This window comes from Accipiter gentilis, chromosome 4 (genome assembly GCF_929443795.1).
Source record: "Accipiter gentilis chromosome 4, bAccGen1.1, whole genome shotgun sequence".
Lineage (NCBI taxonomy): Eukaryota > Metazoa > Chordata > Aves > Accipitriformes > Accipitridae > Astur > Astur gentilis.
The window spans coordinates 4,461,667-4,473,884 of NC_064883.1; the positions used below are offsets into that span (position 1 = coordinate 4,461,667).

A 12,218-nucleotide genomic window follows, 5' to 3' on the forward strand; every position below is an offset into this window, starting at 1 on the left:
GCTTTCTATATGAATTGCATTTGTTCTCTTCCCTTCTTTCAATGCTTACTTCTGCTTCATTTGAGAAGTATTATTTTCTTTTCCTGCTAATCACTGGTCCCTTTAGAACAAGTAAACGTAGTAAAACAATGCTAACAGAGCTATGGAACCGGTAAGTGTGCTAAGGGTGACTCCTGTGAGGTATGATGTCGAAGATGATCATAAAGTAAAGCCAGTAAGGCCAGAAAGATAGAAAAAAAAAAATATTTATATACATGTACAGTGAAACTCATCGGAAGCCTGGACATCATTCACAAAACTACTTTAATGAAATAAAATTTTAGTAACAATTCTCATTCCTCCTCTTCCATCTATCAGTTTAATGTATCTCTTTGCAAAGTCCTGTTTCTTTTCTGCTTGCTTGGCTGATCCATGGCTAATCTTTTTAGGGGGGTGGTGGTGGTGGGGTTGTCGCAGTTCAAGACCAGATGACAGTGTGGCGACTAAATTAACTTGGATACCAAAACACTTTAATCGCACACGCATGCAATTTTGCAACTTTTCTGTTTGGCAGAAGGTGTGATGTGCTCCAGAGAAAAATCATGAAAGTTAGTGCTGTGGTTCCAACTCTGCTGTGTGAAATCCTGGTGCAGAATTGTGGGGTCCCCTGGGTTCTTCCCCCCTCTTATTCTGGATGCTGTCAGTTACTTGGTAGTAGAGAATATTTGATTCTCATTTGGCCTGTTCACGTTTGCTCACGGCCGAACAATTGGCTGTTGTCATCACTGGTGCACACAGTCTGCTTGTCCCAAAGGTTCTCGAAGTACGTGTTTCATAGCATTTCTGTAAATAAACTAGAAAAATGTGATTCTAAATCTGGGAGAGAGAGGTATTTTCCCTTGTTCTGAAGAGAATGAAATGCTTTATTCCTGTGCCTGGTGGGGGCAGGGGATGTGTATATGGGTGTGTGTAGAAAAAAAAGCATCAAAGCTTAAATAGTAGAAGCTGGAAAAGACAAATTGGAATAATATGGGGAGAATTGTCCTTGTTAATTGTATGCTGTAGGTTGCTGTTTGGCCTTTTTGAATCTGCTGAAGTTGGTTGGGTGAGTTCAGTATCCTTTGCTCCTTGTTCCTATGTGCTTATCTGCTTTCTTACCACTTGCTTTCAGTGCTATCCGAGGCTGCAACAAAGGCTAGATAGAGTAGTGATGATACTTTCTTCTGGCTGAGAAACTTAACATGGTGGCAGGTTAATCCAGGGTTGGAGTTTAGCCTATGTTTACTTTATACAGACGTTTACTGGAAACAGCTAAATGGGAATAAAATATTTACCTGAGTGGCAAGTGGGTTTTGTCCTCATTATTTGTCTGTTGATGGTTTTTACTGGTCATGTAACACCTGCTTCAAAGTTGGTAAACCCTGTGTAAGAGAGGGAGGCTATTTCAGGTATTGGACAGGTGATGACAAAATTTTTTCTGCTATGTTTGCTAGCCAGGCTAATAAATCATGTGAGTTCAAGTTAAGTTTATTGGTATTTTTAAGATAATTCTGATTTACAACTAAGAATGTATACTGTAAAATGTCATACCTAGTCTCTTGGTAGATATGCTCTTACTGTCTCAGAATGAGACTTTCCTACATTTGATTGCTCAGATATTTTAACTTTTGTGTGGTTTTAGTTCAATGGGAAGGAGGTATTTATCAGGAAAAATTTGCTGAAAGGTGCACCAAATCCCTGTATCCTCCCCCCAAAAGTGGATTTGTTTTCTGTAACACTGCTTATTCTTCCAGTTGAGGCATTTTTCATCATCTCCAGCCGTGTTAGGCTTGAATTCTGTTTAAATTCCAATATTAGCCAATGTGATTCTGTCTTTTTTTTTTTTACAGTCCTTGGTTTATTTCATCATAAAGCATTCTAAACTGGGATTCTATCAGGTTTAATTACTTCAGTTAAATAGACGATGTAAATTATAGCAATTGAGAAGCCATAGGAGAGGCATTACAGTGTTTCTTAAGTCCCACTGACAGAATTGTCTGAACTACAATGTAAAAGAGTAGTTTTACTGTTATTATTCAGAACAGTATTCAGTGGTTTGGATTCAAATGCTTTAAGCACAAAATGGATCTTATAAATACTTAACCTGAGGAAGTAGGTGTCTCTTTTAATATATACTGTGGTTTCCTTATTTTGGTTTATCATGCTTAGTAAATCATTAAAGTTTGAATATGTTACAATTTGCTAAGAAACTATCATATAATCTTGACTTTTCTCTGTTGAGAGGATAGCTTGATCTTAATACATCTGAAAACATTTAAATTACATGACAAGTTTTGATTGTAATTAAATCTCTGTCAGGTTTTGTTTATATCTTGAGAGTGACAGCTTGAATGAATGAGGTTGATTGTTGGTGTCTTTTTTTTTTTTTTTAGACATTATTTGATAATCAGATCAATGCTTCAAAAAAGGAAGACTCGGAAAGCATTAATAAAAATGACACTTCAAAGAAGATGTCTGTTGAGAGAGTTTATCAGAAAAAGACTCAGCTTGAGCACATCCTTCTGCGTCCAGATACCTACATTGGGTCGGTTGAACCGTTAACTCAGGTAAGTGTCACTAAATTTACAGTCTTAATAGTTTTTGCTGTTTTAATGAGGAAATGACTATTCTGATTAACAAATAGGCACATCTCTACTTTTCTAAGTATTCTGAATTATGATGCTAAAAACTTGCATGAGTAGGAATGGGTCAAGAGAAGACTTTTTAAAGCAGTGCTTGGTTCACCTGAAAAAATATGCTCAGAAAATGCTGACGTTCAGTCAAAACATAAACACACCTATATGTGTATATATGTGTGTGTTTACAGACATGCCTATATGCACACAAATATATATATATACATTTGTAAGTAGCATTTGCTCTAGGTCCAAAAATGCTTTGGTCTATTTGTTTAGGTAGAGAACAGAAAATTTAAGCTTCCTGCTGGTACTTTTTTCAGCTGTTTTTGTGAAGTTGCAAATTGCTTCGAACTTCAGTGTCTATACTGGCAGAGTTCCTCACCAAGCAGAAAATAATGGCTTTTTGTGGTAGTTTTTCTGGGTACAATTATAATTTTTGTCAAACTTCTGCTTCTGCTTTTGTCTTGTATGACAGCAGCAATCAGATTGGAAGAGTAAAGTTCCTGAAGTAAACAGATCTTAGAGAATCATAGACTGGTTTACTAAAACAGTAAATATTTATATTTTGTTTTGTCTACATGTAGTTAATGTGGGTTTATGATGAAGATGTAGGAATGAATTGCAGAGAAGTTACCTTTGTTCCAGGCTTGTACAAGATCTTTGATGAAATCCTTGGTAAGTATTTTTAACAATAATATTGCTTTAGCGTTATGGAGTATACACTTTTCTGAGCGCTCTCAAAGCACGTTAATTTTTATCTAAGTTTAAATCACAGACTAAACTGCAGTGCATGAAAATTTTAGTGCATTCCAGCACTATAGAACAGTTTAAAGAGGGAAGAGTTTTCAGTTGAACTTGTAAGAAAGTGTAAATATTTGTTACTGAATGTCCAATCTAGATCATCCTTTGTGATCAAATTGTTACAAGATTTTTAATCTGCAAAGTTGATTAGGGCCACAGTTTTAAGTAGCATTGGAAAGAAGATTGTTCTTCTGAAAGAAGACAACTGAAAGTTGTCTTAGTGTTAACTTAGATCATAATTTCATAAGTCATTAAAACTACCTCCTTCTGTACAGAATGATAGTGGTGGTGATGGTGATTCTTACATGGCTCATTTCTAGACTTCAGACAGTTTAAAAATGAATAAATATCATACTGCCATTTAAAAGCATGGTGACTGAGGCACAAACAAATGATTTTTAGAAAATGAAACTGCACTTAGTGATTTTAGTAAAAGCACCTTGAAATATCTGATCTTGTATGAAGACCTTTATAATCTATCAAGACATTGTGCTTGGTGTTTTGGGGTTTTATTTTCATCTGTTTCATGGGTGACAAGACAAATGCTGAAAATGATTGTAATGTGTTTTCATGGTTAATGGCCATAGTCGCATTTCTGATTTCTGTTGTTTGTAGTTAATATACATTGGAGTGCAGTTTAATTAAATTCCGATCAAATGTTAATTTCCAGTTATCCTTCTTTTTATCCTAAACTGCGTAAACTCTTAGTTGTAAGACTCACAGGCTCTTTAGAGATAACTTTCGCTGCAGTCAAAACACTCCTTAATGGATGTGACATTTTCAGGATTGGGTTTCAGTAGGAAAACGATGTGTAAACTGATCTGGTGATGCATATAATTTTCTAGGGTTTTTAACATACATGGTGTAATACGTGTAATAAATTTCCAAACAAGTATAGCAAGAGAAGAATGAAGTGCTTAGTATGTTAAGAACAGTTATGAGAACAGGCTCACAAAATACACATCTATCTATATTTCTAAGATAGTCTAACTGCTAGAAATAGTCAGTAATTACAAGAAGGTTGAAAAACATCTTCTTGCAGATACTTGGCCATATTTATAGACTTGAGTAACAAGATACAGAATATACAAAGATATACCAGATTAAGAAACACCTAGACCATTGTAACTTGTGGTGGAATATGTATACTACCAGTTTTACAGATCAAGTAATTAATTATTGCTAGTACAAAGTGTTAATTTGTGCTGCTTTGTTTCATAGTAAATGCTGCTGACAATAAGCAGAGGGACAAGAATATGACTTGTATTAAAATATCCATTGATCCGTAAGTAAAAGCATGTTTTCATTTACTTTTCCTGCCAGTGCTATTGTAGTTCGGATTTGTACAAATGATTTTACTAAATGAAATTTAGACAGATTTTGGAGGGTTATTTTTATGACACAAAATACTGTCATGTATGGGCAATTGTGCTTCTTCTAAGACATCTAATAAGCACAAAGAAGTGGGTTTTGTAATTAAAATTGATAGAGCTGTGAATAAACATAGTAAGAATATGGTCTTTTATTGTATTTCATGTAGTTGTTTGAACAGGTAAAATGTATGCAGGAGTCTGTTTTCAAGATTACGTTAATTGGCTTAATGTCTTCACTGTTTTATAGGGAATCAAACATCATCAGCATATGGAATAATGGAAAGGGTATACCAGTTGTGGAACACAAAGTAGAAAAAGTATATGTACCTGCTTTAATCTTTGGGCAGCTGCTAACATCCAGCAACTATGATGATGATGAGAAAAAAGTTACAGGCAAGACAATTTAACATGCTTTGTATTATTCAATTAAGCCACTGTTGGCTTTTCAGTATGCTTTCTCTTCTTACTTTTTCTATTCTGTCTCATAACAGGTGATTACTTTGTCACCATTACTATAGCTCTTGTTAGAGTAAAATGACTTAAAGAAAAAAATCTTACTTTCTCTTTTTTTAGTAGCAATGTTTACAGAGAACTTTACATCTTTAATGTCAGTACTCATTATTCAGTAACAAACAACATGTTTTTGTATTTTAATTACAATGTATGCAAGCATTTAAACATTTATGCCTTTGAAATGAGGGGAAATATAAATTTAATAAATTAGGATATGATTTACTATCCTAAATGTAAAGTAACCCTAATTTAGGTCATGAATGATAGTTACTTCTGTTCTATCCTATCCCATATATTTTGCCCATATTATGATGTGTGGTTGTAGAGTGACTTGGATCTGATCATGACCTAGTTTTCAGCTGGATCAGGGTGTTGAGGTCACTTGCCTTTCAGCAAGCAACTGGTAGATCAACATAAGGGAATCAATGGGAGTATCCTGGCCTTAGGGGGAGGAGCAAACTGCTCATTTAGAGGCAGAAGCAGTTGCACCAGATTGGAAACTCCACCTCTGGCATCCTTTGATAGCTGTTGACATGTGGCCCAACTTTTGTCCTATACAGGAACATTTTACTTTATTGGCATACAGTCTGTCTATCATAAATATGGTTCTGCTGTAAAAAAAACTTTCTCTGTGCTGTTTTTTCAGGTGGGCGCAATGGCTATGGTGCAAAACTTTGTAACATATTTAGTACAAAGTTTACAGTTGAAACTGCTTGCAAGGAATACAAACACAGCTTTAAGCAGGTATAGAAATGATCTCAACTTTTTTCCTTTTCATCACTGTAATTATAAATCTAAGATTTAACATGTTTTCCATATTTCATGAATATTCCATGAAATGAATCATTTAACATTCAAATGGATGTGTAGAGTTTGCAGGCTAGGTTAGTTCAGTCCGTAAAATTGGTACTTCTATGTATTAATTTTATTTTTTTTTTGTAAAGTACTATCTTTCTTGGGAGCATTAGGGGGCTAAAAATGAAAAACAAATTTCTTCTGTTTAAAGTATATACATGTGCATGTGAAAAGGAATATATTTAATGGAAACATTTTGTAAACGCTGTTACATAATTTGTCAAAAAATCTTTCTACTTGGCTGTGCAAACATGGAAACAACTATCTAGACAATTTTATAAAGTGTTAAGAAAAAGATTTTTCAGTGTTTGTCATGAATTTCATTAGCCTAGCTGGACTTCAGTGCAAACCCCACCTTCCTCCCCATTTGAACCCATTGCTCATTGTTATCATTGTAGGCACACAGACCAAGGATTGAATGTAATCTGATCTACTGTATATAGCTCTGAGATGGCCATCTTTCCAAAAGTTTGAAGAACTTTGGTAGAGTATTAAATACCAAAGTTCCTTGGCTTGGGAGTCTTTCCCAGTTGGTGGCTTCCTTCTCTTTTTTTCTGGACAAGTATTTGATTTCTGGTTATGCTGTCATGTCACTACGTAAACAATACATTTCAATGGTTTTACCTGTCTCTTTAAAATGTAATATTTTCTGCTGACTGCCAAAAAGGAAATTAATATTGGTTTGAGTGTACTTTCTGAAAATGACATGCTTTATGATTTAGATAAAGTGCTATGTTTTCCACTATTTTCAAAAATTGTGAAAATTTAACACAACTGAACTTCGATATATGCTGTGAGTAGGCATTCTGCTTGGTCTTATAAATGTTCCTGTTGTCTTAAACTGGGAACAATGCCAAGACTCCTGAGTCAAGTCTGAGCAAGTTGGTTTGTCAAGAAGCATGCTTTGGTACACTGCACAGTCACAAAGATGTTATCTCAGAGACTACTGAGTCTCTGTACAGGGACTAATAAGGTCTCTCTATAGAAGTGTGTAGTAGATTGAAAGCATTAAACTGATGGGCAATAGGGACTGTTTAGCTAGCTCACTTGTATCTAATTTAGTCAGTTCTGTGGTGGTCTCTATTTGCATTAGAATCATGTCCATCAATGTAATGATACCTGCATATTTACAGAAACCACAAATCTGCTGTCACAAATGCTTGTGCAAATCTTGGTAAAGCAATTAATTTTATGCATAGTGTTTTACCAGAGGAAACCTGTGTGCCTCTGTGAGGCTTTTGTTGTGTACCTGTTGAAATCCTAGCATAGCTGGAAAATGGAACAGAGGAGGAGGATAACATGTATTGTAAACTAACATCTAAAATGTTTTATTTCCAAAGACTTGGATGAACAATATGATGAAGACCTCTGAACCCAAGATTAAGCATTTTGATGGTGATGACTACACATGCATTACATTCCAGCCAGATCTATCTAAATTTAAAATGGAAAAACTTGATAAGGATATTGTGGCCCTCATGACAAGAAGAGCATATGATTTGGCTGGGTCATGCAAAGGAGTCAAAGTCATGTTGAATGGGAAGAAATTACCTGTAAGAGCCTCATTTGAAATATTTTAAGTGTACTGAGTATTTGATGTGAAGAATAGTAATTGTTATCTGTATTACTCATAGGTAAATGGATTTCGTAGTTATGTAGATCTTTACGTAAAAGACAAGCTGGATGAAACTGGAGTTGCACTCAAAGTTATTCATGAAGTTGTGAATGAACGATGGGATGTGTGCCTCACTTTAAGTGAAAAAGGGTTTCAGCAAATCAGCTTTGTAAATAGTATAGCTACCACAAAGGTGAGTAGTTATATTAAATGGTAAAAAAATATAAATGATAAAAATGTGTGTTAAGGTTATGCCCAGTCAGATATTTGATAAAAAAATAAATCTGGGTTACTAAAAATAAACAGGTGAGATAATCCTTTGCATGAGAGGATGTGGCAGAGCAATTGGATGCAATCAAAATACATTCATAGCAGTATTTCTGAATATGCATTAGTTTTAAAATACTAGTAATCGTTATCAGTGATACTGATGTCTTATGTGAGCATACATGGTATTGATTAAATATCACATGAATGGAATTTTTTTATTCCTTCCTTTTAAACACATAATAAAATAATTCTGAAGTTAAGGTAAAAAAAAATGTACAAACCCCTTTAAAGCTAGTAGTAACAAGTTTTGGAGGGCAAAAATGGCTTCTGGTGTTCTTGAAAAATGGCTTTCCATTCATGGCTTTATGATGTATAAAACTGGCCTGAAGTGTTGAGATTAATTTCATTTATTTATGTTTCTAGGGCATCTAGGTGTTCTCTCCTCTTATTAGCGACTATAGCTAATGTATCATAGCAAATCTTCAGTTATGATAAAGCAGCATTATATTCAGTATACTAATGTACAATCTTTGTGCTTCTCAAATTTCTGGGGTTGTCAGGCACCAAGGCAATCACCTGAAATCATCTAGCATAACTCTCATTTATGCCTGTTTGGCATGGCCCAGGTTTAGGGATCTGAGATCCACAGTGGTGAAAGAAAGTCTTAGTCATTCCTGCTCTTCACAAATTGCACCAGATGAGTGATATAGCAACAGTCAAGTAATTCTAGTAATCGGTGATGCTGTTTTTAGGGAATCTTAACCATGAGCTTCCCAAAAGATGAGAAAGAAAAAAATTTGTAATCAGATACTTAAAAACCCCTCCTTGCTCAGATCTCTTCAAAGAGTCAAACAGAAGAAAATTCTAATGGTAGCATAAGTGGTTTGTAAGCACCAGTGATTACACTGAGATAGTTGACAGGTGCCCAGAAATATCAGTGTTAATCTCCGTGGTAGACAATGTGTAGTCAGTGTTTTGGTGATACATAATTTTTACTACATAACTTCTCCAGTGTAATTTTCAGTGTAGCTGAACCAGCATTCAGTGGTAAGGGGGATAGTTTATTTCATCGTAGAATATTTACTTTCCAAGTGTGCATTTTAATTAAATGCTTATCTGATACTTGTCAAAACTAGGGATAACATACGTATCTGGCAGTTGAAAGGTTAAAACTTAGTTTTAATTCAGGCCTCTTTATGCAACATAAAGAAGAAAAAATAGCATGATCTTAAAGATGTATACAATACCTTTGTGAAGAAGCTGGCAATGTAGAGAAACTTAATAATGTGTGATATCAGGTTAAGAAAATGTATTTGAAAAAAATGAATACTTATTGACTCCTAAGTTAAATATATTGCATACACTTACTCAAAAGATTTTGAATTTTACTTTTTTGGATCAATTTTCACCCATCATGCAGTTACACGTACATTGTTATATATTCTTTAAGAAAATTCATAGAAAAAGTACTGTGTATTCTTCAAAGGTAAGTGTTGTAATTTCTAGTTTTTCCCACTCTCCCAATCCATGCCTTATGTGTGTGACTGGATGTGGAATGTTCGGGGCCGGTGAACCACCTCACCAGCAATTGATGTGCAACTACCCACTGATGAGACATAATGGCTAGTAACTAACTGCGTCAACTGCCTGTCCCCTTATCTGCTAACAGGTGAGGAGCTCATTTCAGCTGTTTTTTGGTTATTTATCGCTGTTTGCTGAAAGCTTTTCATTTCTGTTTCTGGATAAATAAATTTCACCCAGTCGTAACTTCCCTTCCACCTTTTTTAAACTTGCTTTAAATTCCAAACAAGTTTTTTTTAGGTTGACGGGCGTGTAAAAGGTCAGGCAGTATGTTGAGGCACAACTCCCTTGTTTTGTTCTTGTAAATTTGTTACCTTGGTCAGGTCCCCATTTATTCACAATTTTGCCACAGTAGACGACCACAGAATTCGACTTCAGGCTATGAGGCAGCATTTGAAATAATGTTTGCAGCTATTACAGTTGTGCAGGTAACCTTTAGTGAGACTTGTATATAAACTGATTAAACGTTGTCTTCTTAAGTTCTGAATTTCAAATACTGGCTGTAGTAGAAATTGTAGTAGAAACTTCAGTTATTAACATAGCAATCTAATGATATTTTTAATATGGCGGCACTGCTGACTGTAATATTACTAATTGTTTTAGCAGAAATGCTCAGCTAATACAGATGCAGTGTCAGATAGTTTTGGGTGGAGGGAGCATCCCAACCTGTTAAAATTTGCTGGAGTTCAGCAAGAAATTATGAACCATTCTAGACCTTCATGTTTTCAGGTTTATTCTAATAAAATAAATATAATGCAACAAATGCAAAAGAAAATAGGATTTTATTTGTATAGCTAATTAAGTGAAAACTTCAAATTTATAATTAGCTTCTGAATTTGTTTGCCATATGAACCATTTATCTGTCAGAGGCTTACCTCAATTAATTGAGGCTGTTGTCTGTTGATGACGATATGAATAGAATGTATATGGGTGCCAGTCTAAGCTTCATTTTTAAGATTTCAGTTGTTACCATTTCATTAGGTGTCAATCATAATGGTTACCTTCTGGGAAAAGAAACTTATGCAGTTTTAGTGCTCTTTCTCATAATGCAGTAGTCATAATAATCACTGACAGCCCTCTAGATTTAGAGGGTATTTTTCTTTTTCTGTCTTGTATTACAATGTACTGACAGTTGGGGCAGTTATAGGCTGTTATGCTTCTATAGTGGGTAAATGTGCCACCTACTGGTGAGATGGTTGAAAGGTTCCCAACTGAGCTCTGAACATCCCTCACTCATTGCTACACACTAAGAATGGACACAGGAATGGGGAACTGTTATAATAACTAATATCTTCTAAGAACAAGAATTGCTGGTAAGTAGCTATTTTTTGATATGTCAGATGTTAGTTTTAGCAAAATATTTGAAGTGTTAAAATTGAAGAAAAAAAAAAATTGTTGAAGTTGTAAATACAAAAATATACTGAGATATTCCCGTAAGCACAAGTTTTCAGTAATGTGATGAGTAAAAGTAATGCATTTTAACATTTCCATTCAAATGTGGAATGTTTTTGAAATGTGTAATTTGATATTTTCCTGTAGTAGCTTTTCTTTACACTTTGGAGATGGATTTATTTTTCTTTAAAGTGGCAGGATATCAGTGTATCACCTTCCACTTGAACTCTCCCTGTGCTGAAACTCTGTCATTCATATGTGAATGCTGTTGTGTTTTAATTTTGGTGGGTTTTGGCTTTGGGGTGGTTTTGTTTGTTTGGGTTTTTTATGAAGAAATGCCATGAAAACATACTTGTATGTATGGTGCTTCTAAAACACCCTAGTGGTTTGTGTTGCTGTCTAATAGGTGACTCTAGAGACTGACAGAAACCACAGATGGTTTCTTTGAAGTGCAAGTACTGGTTTGGTTATGACTAATAATATTTACCATCTTAAGCCATTTTTCTACCTCCTCTCTCTTTTTTTAATTTTCATGTCTACTTTCTACATGAAGTTGAGAACACAGCTACCATCTCGATCAATTCAACCACTTTACATCTTCCTCAGTCTTTTCAGAAGCATACTCTGCCTTAAAATGTAGAAGCCTAATTTTTGTTTTTGCCTCCTGGTTGTTTGCTCTTTCTTTTCCTCTGTCTTTTTGGCTGCTGTTTTTTTCTTGGTTTTGTTGTCTTCCATTTCTTATTTTTTATCTATCCTATACTTCCTCATGTCCATCAAAAGCTTTTTTTTTCCTTAGTGCTGTTTTTAAAACAGCTTTAAAGGAGGGGTTTTTTTTGTTTGTTACCTCATGATGAATGTCTCCATAGACATGTTTTCTTTGTTTGGCTGTCCTAATGCAAATTTTTCTCAACAGGAACCATTATTTAATCTGTATTTTAGTAAGGCACTAATTGATATTAAGCAGAGGTGATCTTATGTTTAAAATATTGAGTGTTGAGTTAGGTATGTTTTAATTGTATAGGATATGCCTGCATCATTCCATTCTTTGTTACAAGATAATAGATTTTTGTCAAAGCATTATTAACTTTCTATAATAGCCACTAGAATTTAACTTTTTATTATTGTTTGTACCTTTTTATATGTTTAAAGGCAGGCATTTTA

At 34.6% G+C, this 12,218-nt stretch overlaps 1 protein-coding gene across 2 annotated transcripts in view; it reads left to right on the top strand.

Moving 5' to 3' along the window:
* Positions 1 to 12,218, top strand: part of TOP2B (DNA topoisomerase II beta) — a 69,266-nt gene that overhangs the window by 16,998 nt on the left and 40,050 nt on the right. For both annotated transcript variants that reach the window (XM_049798645.1, XM_049798646.1), the window contains exons 2-8: positions 2,412 to 2,585; positions 3,242 to 3,332; positions 4,680 to 4,743; positions 5,079 to 5,224; positions 5,991 to 6,088; positions 7,540 to 7,752; positions 7,834 to 8,007. In XM_049798645.1, coding sequence (XP_049654602.1) covers positions 2,412 to 2,585; positions 3,242 to 3,332; positions 4,680 to 4,743; positions 5,079 to 5,224; positions 5,991 to 6,088; positions 7,540 to 7,752; positions 7,834 to 8,007 — 960 coding nt within the window. The remainder of the gene's footprint in view (positions 1 to 2,411; positions 2,586 to 3,241; positions 3,333 to 4,679; positions 4,744 to 5,078; positions 5,225 to 5,990; positions 6,089 to 7,539; positions 7,753 to 7,833; positions 8,008 to 12,218) is intronic.